General features: G+C 36.9%; 1 protein-coding gene across 1 annotated transcript in view; it reads left to right on the top strand.

Annotated features, from left to right (window-relative positions):
- The window catches only part of LOC148076374 (synaptosomal-associated protein 25-A-like), a 31,793-nt gene extending 16,070 nt beyond the window's left edge, over positions 1-15,723 (top strand). The window contains exons 4-8 of the mRNA XM_087793620.1: positions 2,391-2,439; positions 7,941-8,058; positions 10,975-11,094; positions 12,393-12,537; positions 14,641-15,723. Coding sequence (XP_087649746.1) covers positions 2,391-2,439; positions 7,941-8,058; positions 10,975-11,094; positions 12,393-12,537; positions 14,641-14,709 — 501 coding nt within the window. The 3' untranslated portion in view covers positions 14,710-15,723. The remainder of the gene's footprint in view (positions 1-2,390; positions 2,440-7,940; positions 8,059-10,974; positions 11,095-12,392; positions 12,538-14,640) is intronic.
- The last annotated feature ends 821 nt before the right edge of the window (positions 15,724-16,544 follow it).

Raw genomic sequence — 16,544 nt, 5'->3', positions numbered from 1 at the left:
TTTATGTTTGTTTTTTTTCAATTTTCTATTTTTTCAGGCCCTCTTCAAAAGACATTAAGTAAAGTTAAACCACATGTATATATTTATTGTTAGTTTGATTATTTTGATTTAGTTGTATTAATTTACAAATATTGCAATGGTATTATCACAGAAATATACTTTATTATTAAAATATTTATATTAAGCTTTCAAGAAAAAAAACTACTTTCCTTTTTTAAGGATAGTTTAAATACATTAACTGATGGTATTCGTTTTTTGTTTTTAAAAGAAAATGTAAACAATGATTAGTATAAGGTTCCCAAACGTATTTTGATGTTTCTCTTTAATGTTAACATTATATTCAGACCTTTAAAAGACTTCAAAACCAAACACCTTTCAGAAAGTAATCATGAAAAGAACAGAAATTATATAAATACATTTTTGGATACCACTGATTTAGTAAATATAGTTGTCTTAACGTGGCTTATCATTTATTTATAATAATTGTTGTAAATATTCTTGTTAAACAACTTGTTAAATATGAGAAGAAACAAGTATTTTTATTTTCTTATAATTGTAAAATAGACCTTTCAACCACAAGTACTATTTTTAAAATTAAATAAAAACAACACCCATTAAATCCATTTTAAATACAGCTTTTACTCTTTCATCTCTTGAGCAGGTGTTTCTTTTTTTTTTTATTTCTATCATGGTATGAAAGTCAGACTAAAATAAACTCAACAACAATAAAAAAAAGAATAAACTGATGTTCCACCTCTCTCTTCAAACACACATGCAGCCCCGTCAGTCAACAGCACAGTGTCCTGATACTAACTCCAGCATATGAGCAAACTGACCTTTAGATGTATGACAGCGTCAAAGACAATATGAATCACTGCCACAGAAATAAACATCCCTGGACGACCATCCAGTCATTCTTAGAATCGAAGCTGAAAATAAAAGCTACGTTGACTCATGTTTTCTTGAGTCACATGACAAGTTCGATCCCATGATCGACTGCACAGGAGGAGACACAGAAAATGCTATTATTGTTTCACTCAAATCAAAAAGATTGATGATATTGTTAAAAGTGAATTAGCTTAAGTTGAGAAATAATCATATTTTCAAGGCTACATATAACTAACTAATGGACGATCCAGTTTTGTTATTGTTGGTCAATAAAAATCTTGACAATATTAAGTCGTCGATGTTTATTTATCGTACGTTCATAAGAGCGTTTATAAATGATCGTGGCAGGAAGTGATTGTTATGTGGCAGCGATAGACGCTCCAGCATCGACCTCTTTCTACTAAAGATTAGAGTGTGTGTGTGTGTGTGTGTGTGTGAAGGGTGTGTGAGTGTTTACATGCCTGTGTGCGTGTTTATGTGCGAGCGGAAGACAGTGATGTCACACTCTAACGTGATGCCAGGTGGCGTGTCAGTCATTTCCCATGAGTCCTAGCAGGTAAACACTCAGCAGAGGACACTGTTTTCTTTGTTTTCTACATGATTATTCTAAGAGTTTCTCTTCAACAACATTAGCGTCCTTCGGCATCAGTGACACAGTTTCTCCCGCACACTTGATTCCATCTCGCTGTCCTCCAGCGACGCCTCCACAGGAGCTGACACATGAAGTCACTGGACTCTGGACTTTAATATCAGTGGCAGGAAGCTCTCTCTGTGTGTGTGTGTGTGTGTGTGTGTGTGTGTGTGTGTGTGTGCGTGTGTGTGCGTGTGTGTGTGTCTACGTGCTGATGATGTTGATCCAGACATGAGCATCAGAATATCACAGCAGCTTCATCAACATGGCACCAGCTCCTTCATCCACTCCCACTCAGTCGAGTTGATTTGTGTAATAATCCACAGCTGGTGATGACAATGTCAAACACAGTCACGCACAAAACATTTTTTTGTTCTGGTAACCATGGCAACGACTGTATAATTGGACCAATTTGTTGCAAATTCTGTTCCCCTTGAATACAATATCTTGACATATTTGTGCCAACTGTCCCTTAAGAGTTCACAAGTGTCATTAAATCTGCAATAATACACACACTAACACACAAGTTTGTGTGGGCACGTGGACGTGTGTGTATGTGTGTGTGTGTGTGTGTGTGTCTGTGTGTGAAGGGAAAGGGGGCGTAAGGGAGGTAGAAGACCATAATGAAAATTCTAATATGTTCAAATTAGATGAATTTAAACCATATAAACCCTATAATATAAATAAATACAGTATTTATATATTTTCATTGCTAGACCATAACCTGAATTTAGAGTTTTCTTACAGTTATTTTCTTTTCTTTTCATATTTCAGCTAGTATTATAAAAACAAAACAACCAATAGCTGATCACTGATGTTTTCCCTTTTTTTTCTTCCTCCCCTTCTTTCCCTCCCAACCTTCTTCCACCAGAGCAAAGATGCCGGCATCAGGACTCTGGTCATGCTGGATGAACAAGGAGGTGAGTTTGTTCAGGAAGAGCTCATTACGCTGCCGTCTCCGCGAGCGCAGCTTGAACTTTGAATCTGCCGCTGCTGGAAAGAAAGGGCAGGAAACGTAGAGAAGTGACGAATCCGTGCTGCTGCTCTTACAGATGCTCGGATGATTAGTCTTTTATTTACTCGATTCAATATCGGCATGTTTATAGTCATGTCTGATAAAATAAATATTTGTAGCTTAATCCTTCTTCTCTGTCCGTGTGTAAGTTAGGATTTATTGGATTTATGGATTATTAAATCCATATTTAACTTCCTTCCTCATCGACTTTACTCACTGCTTCCAAACGCTGACTCACAGCAGATCAAGAAAACAAACCGTTTAAATTGTTGACTAATAAATCTAATAAAAAAATAAAAGATTCACAGTTTTGTAAATTAGTCCAAAGCATCTTTACATCAATTGAAACAATATAAAATTTAAATTAAAATAAAAAAATAAAGGAAAGTTAAAAAAAACTTAACATTTTTATACATTTGCAGACTGAAATATGTTATTACTTGTACAAACCAAACTGAAATTAATCAACATGTATTTGTATTATTAAGTAATAGTATCGATAGTAACTTACAGATGTTTTAAAACACATATACTACTAGTTGAGAAAAATAAAAGGGGAAAATATACATAATATAATCAAGGAAAATAAGAAAATTGTGTAATCATATCAGATTTATTGCAAACACAGTATTTAATGTGTAAATTAAATCATATTTTTTAAAAATGATGAAAAAAAGTATATTATATTTAAAGGGAAAATTATATGTAAAATACATTTAATTGTGAAAACGGTATATAGTGCAAAAAAAACTATTTAGGATAAGATATTCCTTGATTAGTTCATAAAAAATATTACAAATACACACAAACATACAATAACACAAACATAACAGATGAAATAATCATAAATACGACTATAATAATAACATCAATAATAATTATGAAAATATGAAAAAAAAAACCATTATTAATTAAGTAATTCAAATAAGGATATATATATATATACTGGTAGTAAAAAACAACACATGTTGAAGGAATATTTAAAATCGATTAAACAACAGAGATATGACGGTAAAATAGAGTGTTTTGTCGTTCGTGTTTCACATCTCTGTGAAGTTGGTGTGTTTTCTAGTAAAGATGGATCCAAGCTTCTCATTAAATGTCAAAACGGTTGCAAAGCCGGTTTGCTCCATCACCTCCTCCACTGGAAACATCATAAAATGCCTCTTTTAACCACTTTCTCAAGAAGCCAATCTTGTACACAACCCACACACACCAGCGCACACACACACACACACACACACAGTCGCTGCAGGTAAGAGGTTCCTCCCTCTTGCCCTTTCCATGGTGTTTATCTGCCAGCAGGGATGATGGATCGCACCTCACAACCAGTGACCCCCCAACGCAGGAACCTCCCTTCAGCTGATTGAACATATGTTACGTCGCCTTTACAAGAGAAACCGTATCAGAGAAGGTTCTACCTCCAGATGTTAGCCGAGCTCCTTCTACTTCAGTGATTCATTACTCAGCCTCACCATAGTGAGGAGAACCGTCGTATGTACCGTATATTACTTTAAGAGCATGTTTTGTCACACGGTATTTACGACGGTCGGCTTAACAGCACATGTTCATGCTCTTAGCATGTCAGGGTTTAAGATAAGAATCAGCATCAACTATGGGAGAATATCAGTGCTATCACAATATTTAATAATTACATTTAACATTTAAAATGTTGTAACGGGGAATTTTTCTATTACATCTTTGTTCTTTTTTAGGCATTTTTGTAAATTATTGAATTCAATAATTTAAATCTATGTGAGTAATTGAATCTAATAATGTGTATATTGATGGGATTCACTTGTATTTATAAGTATACAATTACATTTTTTAAATCATATATATAAAAATAATACACATGGAGTTAGATATTCTTATTACAATAGTTCAAATAAACATTGTCTATATCCTATATATTTGAATTCCCAGCCTTTTAAATTCAATATGATAATGTTGGTGTAATAGCGCCAGCAGACAATACCAGGAAAAATAAGCAACAATAAATAAAACATTCAATATTCTTGTGTCACTGATGTACTTCCATTATCAACAGAGACTATAAAAATAAGAGTTAAAGTGATGTAGAAGAAAAAGATAATTAAGATAAATTTACACTCCATTTTCACGATGAAAAGACAACATCAACGTTAGACTCATACTTCCTGCTACACACAGTCTGGTAAAAGAACATTTTGTTCAACCCACGACCTCGACTGATGGAAGACTTTCGGCTCCTCGTGTGATTGAGTTCCACAAGTTCACGGCAGATCCTCATTAATGACTTTTCCAGTCACTTCCTCCAGAGGCGGCTTTACTTTAAATTACACATCATTAGCTGGAGACTCGACTTGTTAATTGTTTGACTCGTGTGACGACCTGAGCACCAGTGAGGGTCCAGTGAGTCTGAGGACCATGTGGGAAGATCACTCCGTCTCACCTACTCTCACTCTCACGATGCATTCAAATCCATATCTACACTAAATATTGAAATTTTTTTCCATGTGATTTTTGCATTAATAAGACAAGATCAAAGCACCTCATGATGAAAGTCACGTTAACTCCTGGGTGAACTCAGCCGTCCTCTAATCAAGAGTCTCTCCTGGAGGACGGACATCTCACACTGATGGAGATTATTACTGCAATAACCATTAGCCAGAGTGAGAGGCGCTCCGCCCTTGAACCCCTGCTTTTTATAGCCGCGTCCTCCCGGGTCTCCTTGCAAGGAGGTCTGAGCAACGTTTCAATATCCTCTCTTATTCGCCGACTTATTGTTCAGTATTTCGTCTCAGTGACGGAATTCTTGTTTTGTATTCAATGTTAGAGACATTTTTGAGAATCTGTGTTTTGCAATGATACTAGTTGACTGTGAGAATCTAGATGAGTATTTTTGAGTAAAGAAAATGTGTAATATTTACCTAGTTAATGGCTAGTTAGCAACCTTGTTAGCCCAGTAATATTGACTTCTTCAGCCTATTAAGGCTAGTTTGTAGTACAGTTGTAGCTTCCTTGATGTTATTATAATAGACAAGCAATACAAATATAAACAAACACTAAGCGCACATGGTGTATTTAATGAAAAGTGAATAAACTAAATGGCATTTCTGGTGTGGGGGAATTATTCTCCACATAATACAGACTGAGAAACATTTCTTGTTACAAAAACATTGTTTGAGTCAGTTGTTTGGTGGAAAAACCTCCTAGTTACCAGAAGAGTGATCAGTGATAGCATCATGAGTGATAGGGAATTATAACCTGTATTGTGTTTGGCGACATTAGCATGTTACATACAATAGTTTGTTAGCTACAACAGCTTGATGGCTATAGCTGCTTGCTAGCTATGGTAGCTTACTAGCTACAGTAGCGTGTTAGCTGCAGCAGTATGTTAGCTGCAGTAGTATGTTGGCTGCAGTAGTGTGTTGGCTACAGTAGTATGTTAGCTGCAGTAATTTGTTAGCGAAAGTAGTATCTTAACTACAGTAGTGTGTTTGCTACAGTAGTATGTTAGCTACAGCAGCTTGTTAGCTGCAGAAGTGTGTTAGCTAGAGTAGCGTGTTAGCTGCAGAAGTGTGTTAGATACAGTAGTATGTTAGCTACAGTAGTGTGTTAGCTACAGTAGTAGGTTAGCTAAAGTAGCTTGTTAGTTGCAGTAGTGTGTTTGCTACAATAGTGTGTTAGCTGCAGAAGTGTGTTAGCTACAGTATTATGTTTGCTACAGTAGTGTGTTAGCTACATTAGTATGTTAGCTACAGTAGCTTGTTAGCTGCAGTAGTGTGTTAGCTACAGTAGTATGTTAGCTACAGTAGTGTGTTAGCTGCGGTAGTGTGTTTGCTACAGTAGTATGTTAGCTACAGTATTATGTTTGCTACAGTAGTGTGTTAGCTACATTAGTATGTTAGCTACAGTAGCTTGTTAGCTGCAGTAGTGTGTTAGCTACAGTAGTATGTTAGCTACAGTAGTATGTTAGCTACAGTAGTGTGTTAGCTACAGTAGTGTGTTAGCTACAGTAGTAGGTTAGCTAAAGTAGCTTGTTAGTTGCAGTAGTGTGTTTGCTACAATAGTGTGTTAGCTGCAGAAGTGTGTTAGCTACAGTATTATGTTTGCTACAGTAGTGTGTTAGCTACATTAGTATGTTAGCTACAGTAGTGTGTTAGGTGCGGTAGTGTGTTTGCTACAGTAGTATGTTAGCTTCAGTAGCTTGTTAGCTGCAGTAGTGTGTTAGCTACACTAATGTGTTAGCTACAACAGCTTGCTAGCTACAGTAGTGTCTTATCTACCATAGCTTGTTAGCTAGAGCTTCTTGTTAGCAGTATAGTATTAAATTATTGTGACTTTGTTTTGTAAGTTCTTTCTTGTGTGGTTGATTTTAAATATACTGTACATTTCTATGAACTTATTTACAAATGTATTATTCACTGTTGAATATATGAGAAACGTACATAGCATTGTCGTACACAGTGGCGTGTCGAGATAAATCATTGACTCTAAAACACTGAGATAAATAAACAAAGGTTGCACAACAACAATTTCCACTCAAAGCTTGTCGCCCGCTTTTGCATCTTTCTAAAAACAGAAGCTTCTTTAGCCTCTTAGAGTAGAGCGTCGAACCGCTAGACCAGGGGTCTGCAACCCTCGGCCCCAGTGGCTCCTGAACACCTTCGATATGGCTACTTTTGGGGATATTTTTCTTTATAATGTAAAGAAATATGACCAATTCATGAAAAAAAAAATAGATTAGTCATTGATATAGTAGTTATTGCTATAGTAAGTTCATCCACTTACATTTAAATGAAACTTTTTATGTTATTTATTTTTTAATAAAAACGTTTTTGGTCAATCAAAAATGTAGGAATACATGTTCTTTACAAATAAATAATATTTTTGGAAGATTTTAATAAAGCTATCTATTACATAGCTATGTTAAAATCCCTTCTCCTTCATGTAATGTTTTTTTTTTTAAGTTTTTGATCCGTCGGGGGGGAAAAGCCCTGAATGGCCGAAGGTTTGCCGACCCCTGCTCTAGACCGACAAACAAACCAAATTCACGTCTCATGCCTTTGTCCTCACCAGAGCAATTCGATCGTGTGGAGGAGGGCATGAACAAGGTCAACGCAGACCTGAAGGAAGCCGAGAAAGATTTAAAAGATATAGGACAATGCTGTGGTCTCATATGCCCATGTATTAAAAAGTAGGTACCGGCGAGGAGCGCCTTGTGCTCCTGCCTGTCCAGTGCGGTGGTGGTGATGTCTGATGTCTCTCTTGTCACAGTCAATGTCTTTATTTTTTGTCTCCTCTCCTTTGTCGCCCCCCTTTCTCTACGCCCCCCAACACCAAAACCCCCCCATTCCCTCTTTTTCTCTTCTCATGTGCTTTCGTTCTTGTGCTGGATAAATGACAATATTTGGTAATCAGAACAACTGGAGCGCATCGAGGAGGGGATGGACCAGATCAATAAGGACATGAAGGATGCAGAAAAGAATTTGAACAATCTAGGACAGTTCTGTGGTCTTTGTTCATGTCCCTGTAACAAGTAGGTGCCGCCTCTGTCGCCCAAACTGCATGTGTTTTCAGTGCCCACCCACCACTCACCTGCATTCTTCCGGTGCATGAGGCACGGTGGTCCGTGGTGGTCAAGCCGGTCGCCAAGACGACGCGTCCTCTCGCCAGACACCAGTGCAGCATGCATGTGTGTGTCTGTGTGTGTGTGTGTGAGTGTGTGTGCATGAGCAACACAAAAATTCATGCCTGTTTTCTTCAGAAGCCCTTCATTCCATAATGGATGAGAACCTCTCTTCCAGCAGGTAGAAGCATCAGCAGGGATCCCGGGCCATGGACCCCCCTCAACACACCACCCCCCCCCCCAACACACACACACTCCTTCTTGACAACAACCAAACCAAAGATCGGCTCATAATTCAACTTTTTTTTGCACACGAGACATGATCATATCAGTGCGACGAGCTGTCAGTCACATAGACTTCCTAAATAAAACTTTGTTTTTTTCAAATTTAGTCAATTTTCAGCTGAGAGTGATTTACAGTTACAGCACACAGTGGTCTTACAGATTCTTTTCTAAACACTTTTTAAAATAATAAATAAACAAATAAATATAATAAATATAATATAATATATTGCCATCGAAAACGGCAAAACTCCTTGTCCTTGTTCAATCTATTTTATTATTTGAAAGGCAGATAAACAGTATTTAATAATGTATTTATCCTTGTTACTAAGTCAAAAGTGATGGACAGCTGTGATTGGTTGGCTGGGCGGCAAAGCATTAGGGCCGCCGTTTGGGTCACCAATACTAAGAAGGTTTTTTTTAAAGGAATGAGACCTTATATGCAGTGCTGGGATCCCATTTAAAATTAATATTGTTAATTAAAAAAAGTAAACAATTAAATAGTCACTACTTCATGGATTTCGTAAAAAAATCCGTAGGTATTCAGAAATAAAACAAGGGACCACTGAACATGTATTTTTTCTTTTTTATCACAGTTTTGCATAGAAGATTATCAGATGAGATTATGATTTTTTTTTTTTAATATTTGCTACATTAACTAAGCATTTTTTCAGCAATACCATGCTTGAGTTTGGCTAAAGTGTGTTTCTTTAAACTTCTGGGGCCTCATGTACTAAGGGGTCGTACGCTCGGAAAAAGCGCGGACATACTTTTCCACGTCAAAGTCCATATGTAACAATAAGGAAATGAGCGTTAAAAAGGTCGGACTTTCCCGACACGATTGTTAGTGGCATCTTTCTAGTCTTTCTCCACAAGAGTCACAGACGTTCCTTTGGAACAACATCACGTCAATTTGATCAAAGTACAGCTGCTGAATGAAAGTAGCTGAAGCCTTATAGAAATACACCGTCACATCATTTGTTCATTTGTAATTTTGTAAACAAAACGCTTGTTATTTTATAAATATAATAAGAATTTGCGCGCATTCATATGAAGCTCAGACCATCAGACCATCTTCAACTTCATCATTTATACTCAACGCTTTAAGCTACTGATTTAGTTTTATTCTTGTTTAACTCCATTTTTTATATGTTTCGTGTTAATAACCGTGTATGTTAAATATAAATATTTACACTCGTCCGCAGTAATTTAACTTAAGTATGTGATTAAATGTTTAAATAAACGAATATAAACTGTTGACCCAGTTTAAATACATATTTTCATTTGTTTTTTCTGACTCCAGAGAGAAAAATCATGGATTTTGGTTCATTTAAAATTGATTTAAATATTTTAAACGAGGGCGTGGAAAGGGTCGAACAAGTCAACGTTGATCGGGATGTACAAAAGAAAATATATTTTATTTATGTGCACTTGCAGATTCATACATCTGAATAATTTTGCACCATTTTCTGGATTTTGAGAGTACGACCGTTTTTAGTAGAAGATCCACGAACTCCTTCGTACATGAGGCCCCTGGTCCTGCTCTGGAATAACAACCGAGTGACTCTTCTGCCAAAACTCCTGCATGATCTTCTCTCAACATCCACACTTTAGGCTCCGAGCTCACGCTCTGGGATCAATAACACAATAGAGAGCCACAGGGAACTCAAGTGGGTCGAACCGACGAGAACCGACATGCGTCTGATTAAAGGTGTGAACACGTATCGTAGGAAACGCTGGTGTCTCGTCGGACCGTCGCTCGTGTCTTCCCTGTGGCTCCTGGACCCTCCCGACCGTGAGCCGCTCGTTATGTAACCCTGTGGTTATGTCATGTGCCTCGTCGGTTCTCTGGACGCAGCCGCCTCGGGGTCAAATAAGAACAAACAATTCTTGCTTCTTGTGTGGAGCACCGGATGGGGTTCGTCCAAACTACCTCAAAGATGCCGCGCGACACCGTCGACTCATCGGGTGCTCCAAGCAAAGAATCCAAAAAAAATGCTAAGAATTACGCTATTTGACTGTCGTCCCACAGATCCATCCATGCAGATGAAATGAAGGGCTGATCTTTCTTAGTTCTAGTGTCTGACTCTAAACACTTTTTCTTTTTTTTTTTCTGAGCTCAAATCTAATGTTTTTTTTTCTTTTGATAGCATGCTGATGTGCTCTGATCCCTCCCGTCTCCATGTGTTTCCTGTCCTGCGTATTTCCGCCTTGCATGTCGTCCCACATGTGTGTTTGTGTGTTTTGACCTGATCACGTGCCGCTCGTGAGCTCATAGAGCTCGGAGGGAAATTGCTCTGCATGTTGGATCAATTATTGAGACGCATGTATCAAACCATGGCACATACATTCATCACATCTTTTTATACTTCAACGTCATTTTAAGTCACTTTAAGTTCCTATACATTCGCAGAAATGGATGTATGTCTTGTCCAAAATAAAAGATCACATACATTCTCAGTCACACTTTTAAATCGTGCCTTCAAATACACGACTCATTCAAACCTCAAGACGGTGTCTGACTACTGGTTGTGTTGGTGTCAGAATAAAGGGGGGCGGCCAGGCCTGGGGAGCCAACCAGGACGGAGTGGTGAACAGCCAGCCGGGAGCCCGAGTGGTGGACGAGCGTGAACAGATGGCCATCAGCGGAGGCTTCATCCGCAGGTGAGGCTATTTTTAAGCATACGAACAATTCATTTAGGAAAGACTGTACGATATATGAAGCAACAATATGTAACATTTCACATTATTATTGCTTTGTTGACCAGTCATGACTGTGTAGAACTCTGTAGATATTATTAGAATAAAGCTCTACACGACATGACTTTGAGAGTCTGTTAAGATCATTTGAACACCAAACTGCTTTACAGTAGTGTTTTTTTTTTTAATATGAAGTACTGAGATACTTATTTAACTGACCAGAAGTTAAACCTAAAGAAAGGTATTTATCTTTTGTTTACTATTGTAAATGCAGGGGGGAAATGCACTATTCTGACACAAGAGGGAGCCAGAAACACTCTTCTTAAAATTAACAGTTTGAGTCTTTAACAGACAAAAATTTAAATCAATGTATCTACATGTATATATTGTGTGGGTTATTCCATAATAGGTACCAGAACACACATGTTGTATGTGTATGTATCCTGGAGTTAACACAATTGTATTCCTTGTTTATAATGTTACTTATTTTCAATATAAAAAAAACAAAACATACAAATACAACTTGTGAGCTCAATGGGACAATAGGTGGCAGTATCATTCTTGGACTTGTTCACACAACACACACACTGGTATATTTATAATAAATGTTTTTAAGCATTTCATCTTTTTAAATTGAAATCAATAAGTTCTTTATCAAAATATTTTTAACCTAGTTGATAATTTCTACTTTAGGTTTAATTATTTTTGTTTTTTCACAATTTAATTTAATCATTTTCAAATGTAAAGGCTGAATTTCCTTATTGAATTAAAAAAAAGATTCCAAAATACATTTTTAGAAATTCAACAGTTTAAAATTCATGGGCTTTTAAATTCAACTTAGATATATTGGTATAATACTGTCACCAGACATGACCAACAGAGTACCGAGCTAATTTGATCAAACTCTCAGCCAATCATGTTGCCACTCATTTAAAAAAGTAAATGTTCCCGAAACGCAGGAAGCACAAAAACTATTCAAGACTTGGACTGAATTATTCACAAACTAAAGGAGAAATATTATCTTTCAAGAACCTGGGGGTAGTTATATAAATATATATATAAATATTTAATTAAAAATAGACGACAGACAACCGTGTCCATGGTGAAACTTGAAGAGCCTCCAACATCTCATCTCTCTGTTCCCATGATTGCACCATCACAGTCATGGGAGGAAAAACGCTGACACCACATCACCATCTCCTCTTGTTTAGCTCAGCTCTATTGTTTATTTTCAACTCACGAGGTCACCTTCCGTCTCTCAGGGTAACGGACGACGCCAGGGAAAACGAGATGGACGAGAACCTGGAGCAGGTGGGCGGGATCATCGGGAACCTGCGTCACATGGCCCTGGACATGGGACAAGAAATCGACACCCAGAACCGCCAGATCGATCGGATCATGGAGAAGGTACTTTTTAAAATATTCTCAGATTGATTCACGAGCAGAGAGGGAGGTTTCAAATTTAGCCCTCCTTTCATTTCTGCCTCGAATTAGTCGCGGTCTAATTTCCTGTGGCAGCAAAATAAATGTGCTCCTATTTCAAGTCTGGGAGGGTTTTTTTCTCCAGACTCGTACATCATAAGATCTGTTGAGCAACAAGAATCAAAGGAATATTAGAAGAAGAACATTTCACTGGACCTGCTAGGAATCTCGGTGTGAAGCCGAGACCAACGTTTGTTTAAAGAACCAAAAGTAGAATTAATAACTAATAATGATTCTTTGGTGACAATCCATGTTCTCTACATCTATGGATGAAGTCAGGGATTGATGGTTTTCTTAAGGGGCCACAACATATACTGGAACCTTTGTGAGGGTCTGAGGAACAACATGATGAGAACATCTTGAAAAATATTTCTGCTTCTGTGGGTATTATTCAAATGAATACTGAACATTTATTTCTCGAGTAATGTCTAAACTCTGACAGTAAATGGCAGCAACTTTATTTTATATTTGTTGCTGAACTAAGACAAAACCAAACTATTAAATTGAATATTTCATTAGATATTATTTACATTATGATTGATTTAAGTTGAAGCGTAAATGTGTTGAGAAACTAACAAATTAACAGTCACAACATTTAAATGTTCTTTTTGGAGAAGAAAACTGATAATTTGACGAGTTATAGCTATAAAAACAAATGGGAAAATAAAGGAAAGAGAGATTTTAAATGTGCTAAATCATAGAAATTAAAATAGTCATTAATGGAAAAACAAGGACATAGTTTCTAGGGGCGATACCTTAGGAACAAAGTTCATAGAATAGAGAACACTCAGACCAGGAAGGATCTGTATTTATATTTCACAAGAGAATAAATAGGAGAAAAGAGTTAGTTAAAATGTTTGTTTTTTAAATGTCTTAGTGAATATTTGCATGAATTACGTTATTTAATAATAAGAAATATGTGATATAAAGGCGTATTCATATTTCCTACGTCCCTAATATTCTCACTCTGGGCTGACGTGGCCTCTGGCATTAGTTCTAAATGTGTTTTTGTTTTTTCAAACTGCAGCACAGCTGAAGTTCTATGTGCCAGTGTTGCGTTATTGTTGCTTCACATTTTCCTGTGTGCTCGGTTACATCTTTTATTTATAGAAAACAAATGCAGAATGGGGGCCCAGATGGGCAGGGCTGGGGGTTGTTAGTGGAGATTTGGACGGAGAAAAAAGGTGTGAGAAATGAGAGATAAGTCGTGAGAATCGAGGGAAGGAGGACGAGAACACAGCTGGAATCCTCGAGGGGACATTAGTCAGAGACTAACATGAGTGATGATCTCTTGAGTGGAAGTATATCAGTGACATCCTGACATTGTATACTTCCATTTCATATTTCAAATGTTGAAACTTTGATTTATTTTTATTTTATGGAAATATTATGCATAGCATAGCATAGCATAGCATAGCATTATACTATACCACCATTTTTATGTTGTATTTTAAAGGCTACAAATTAAAAATGATAGGGTTTAGAATATTTACGTTTCATTTATTGGAATTTTAATAATAAACTCTATGTGTAAAAATTAATTAATTATGTTGACACTATTATAACAACATTTGTATGTTGTATTTTAAAGGCTACAAATAAAAAATTATAGGGTTTAGAATATTTACGTTTCATTTATTGGAATTATAATAATAAACGCTATGTGTAAAAATCCATCAATTATGTTGACACTATTATACAACCATTTTTATGTTGAGTTAAAAAGGCTATGAATGAAAAAGTATTGCATTTGGGAAATTATTTTCTTAATTATTGGAATAACAATATCAAAGTCTATGTGTAAAAAAAAAAAAAAGCATTCTTTTTGAAAATATTTAAACATTTTTAACTAATTATTATTAAAAGAGAAAATACAAGAATGTAATCTTCCAATATACAAATTGTTGAATTCAATTATTTGACATAATTGAATAATAAATCATTGAATACTCTGATGGCACTGATGTACTTCCATATATCGAAAAGTCAAACCTCATCCTCAATATATATATTTTTTTCTCCTTCCAGGCTGATTCCAACAAGACCAGGATCGACGAGGCCAACCAGCGCGCGACAAAGATGTTGGGCAGCGGTTAGACGACAGAAGATCTCAACCCTTCAATAACCTGAAAACACTGAAAAAACACAATTAAAAAAAAAACAACAACCGTGTCCTGAACCCAAACATCAGTGGCCAGAACCACTTCCTTTTTGTCCGACAGCAGGCGCTGAGACATCATGCTTTTATTGTGATAGAGGTTTGCACACATGCACATATCGTCCGTGACATCCCCGCCCTTGGTTCTACAATCTCTGCATCGACACCTCGTCTCTGTTTACGTGTCGTCCTCGTCCAGATATTAGACGTCCTTTTTCAGAATGTCCACCGACGACATCCTTCCACTGTAAATAGTGCTCTGATGACGTAGATCATTTTTTTTCTAGTCTGTGCGTGATAGAAACTTGTCAGTATTCAAGTGTCGTCCACGATAGAAGAAACAAAACTTCTCGACTCACATCATCCACACATTTGTAATCTTTAGACACGAGCGCTCCGTGAATACCTTCGAGACATTCGGGTCCAAAAAAAATGGCGTCTTTAGACGCGACTGTTAGCGACCAACTCTTGTATTAGAACAGTGTTAAAGGAATTTGATGCCATAGATTGTAAATAGACTTTGTCCTCAGGGAGCTAAAATCCAGTCAAAAATCGAGGTTTATTTTAACGTCTTTTGATCCGCTCACTTCTAATGCTGTCTTTGAGAAGAAAATAACGTTGATGTGGCACGAGCAGTATCTTGTGAATAAGATGTTCTGACAGGAAGACACAGGCGGTCACACTGTGGAGAAGAAAGAAGGGGAGCTTTGAACGCTTCATGCATGATTCCTCCGCTGCAGAAATACACTCAATTATTCATATTCTAGGCGAGAATCTCATAACACGGCTTCAGCATGTTCATATTGTGTGTAGGCCGGAGGAGAGACACATATTCACTTCCTCTCTGCCATTGTGCCACTCTTCTTGTTCCATGTCCCTTCTTCTCTCCCAGACTGTGACATCACTGTAAGATAATACCTTGGAAAATGCCAATAAAGCGTCATAACATAGAACTCTGAGCATATTTTATTGCCTGCACCACCGAGTTGATGTTTTTGTCGACGTGTTTTCATGGTTTTTACACATTCACTTGTATAGCCTTGGCTTCCTACGGGGCCACATGTGACTGTTTTGAAGGGCCGGACAAAAGAAGAGATGGAAAATACAAGTCTTGATTTAGATCTTGATTTTGGTTTGTTTTATTTAAAGATCATAAAACACACACTCGGACCTCGAATAGCTAGAAAGGTGCCTTTAAATAAAACGTATTTTTACTATTATTATTATATAATTTAAGAACTAAAGAACAAAAAGGTTCAAACAAAAAAGGAAACATGAAAAAAATGAATAAATGTTTCAAATAAAAACTATGAAATAAACCTTTCATGATCGTTTAAAATTGTACAAGAATCACTGTACAAAAATGTTGGTAAAAACTATGGTGTCCCTAAGAGGACAAAAAAAGAAACTTGACTTAAAAAATGGAATTACAATTTTTTTTTAAATAAATCCAATTTGATGTAACGATCCTGTTAATATTTATTCATTTTCTACCGCTTTATCCCTTATTGGGGTCACGGGGAGACTGGAGTCTATCCCAGTTTCATTGGGCGAGAGGCAGGGGACACCCTGGACAGGACGCCAGTCTGTCGCACGGCACACAAAGACAGACAACCATTCACACACACACTCATACCTAATGAACATTTTTTGAGAAAAGTTCTCAATCAACCAGGCTGTATGTTTTTGGACTGTGGGAGGAAACGGGAGTGCCCGGAGTAAACCCACGCAACACGGGAAGATCATAAAATAGAACACAACAAATGTTATTAAA

The sequence above is a fragment of the Callionymus lyra genome, chromosome 6 (genome assembly GCF_982586985.1).
Source record: "Callionymus lyra chromosome 6, fCalLyr1.hap1.1, whole genome shotgun sequence".
Classification (NCBI taxonomy): domain Eukaryota; kingdom Metazoa; phylum Chordata; class Actinopteri; order Syngnathiformes; family Callionymidae; genus Callionymus; species Callionymus lyra.
This window is presented reverse-complemented; position numbering and strand designations above follow the sequence as displayed.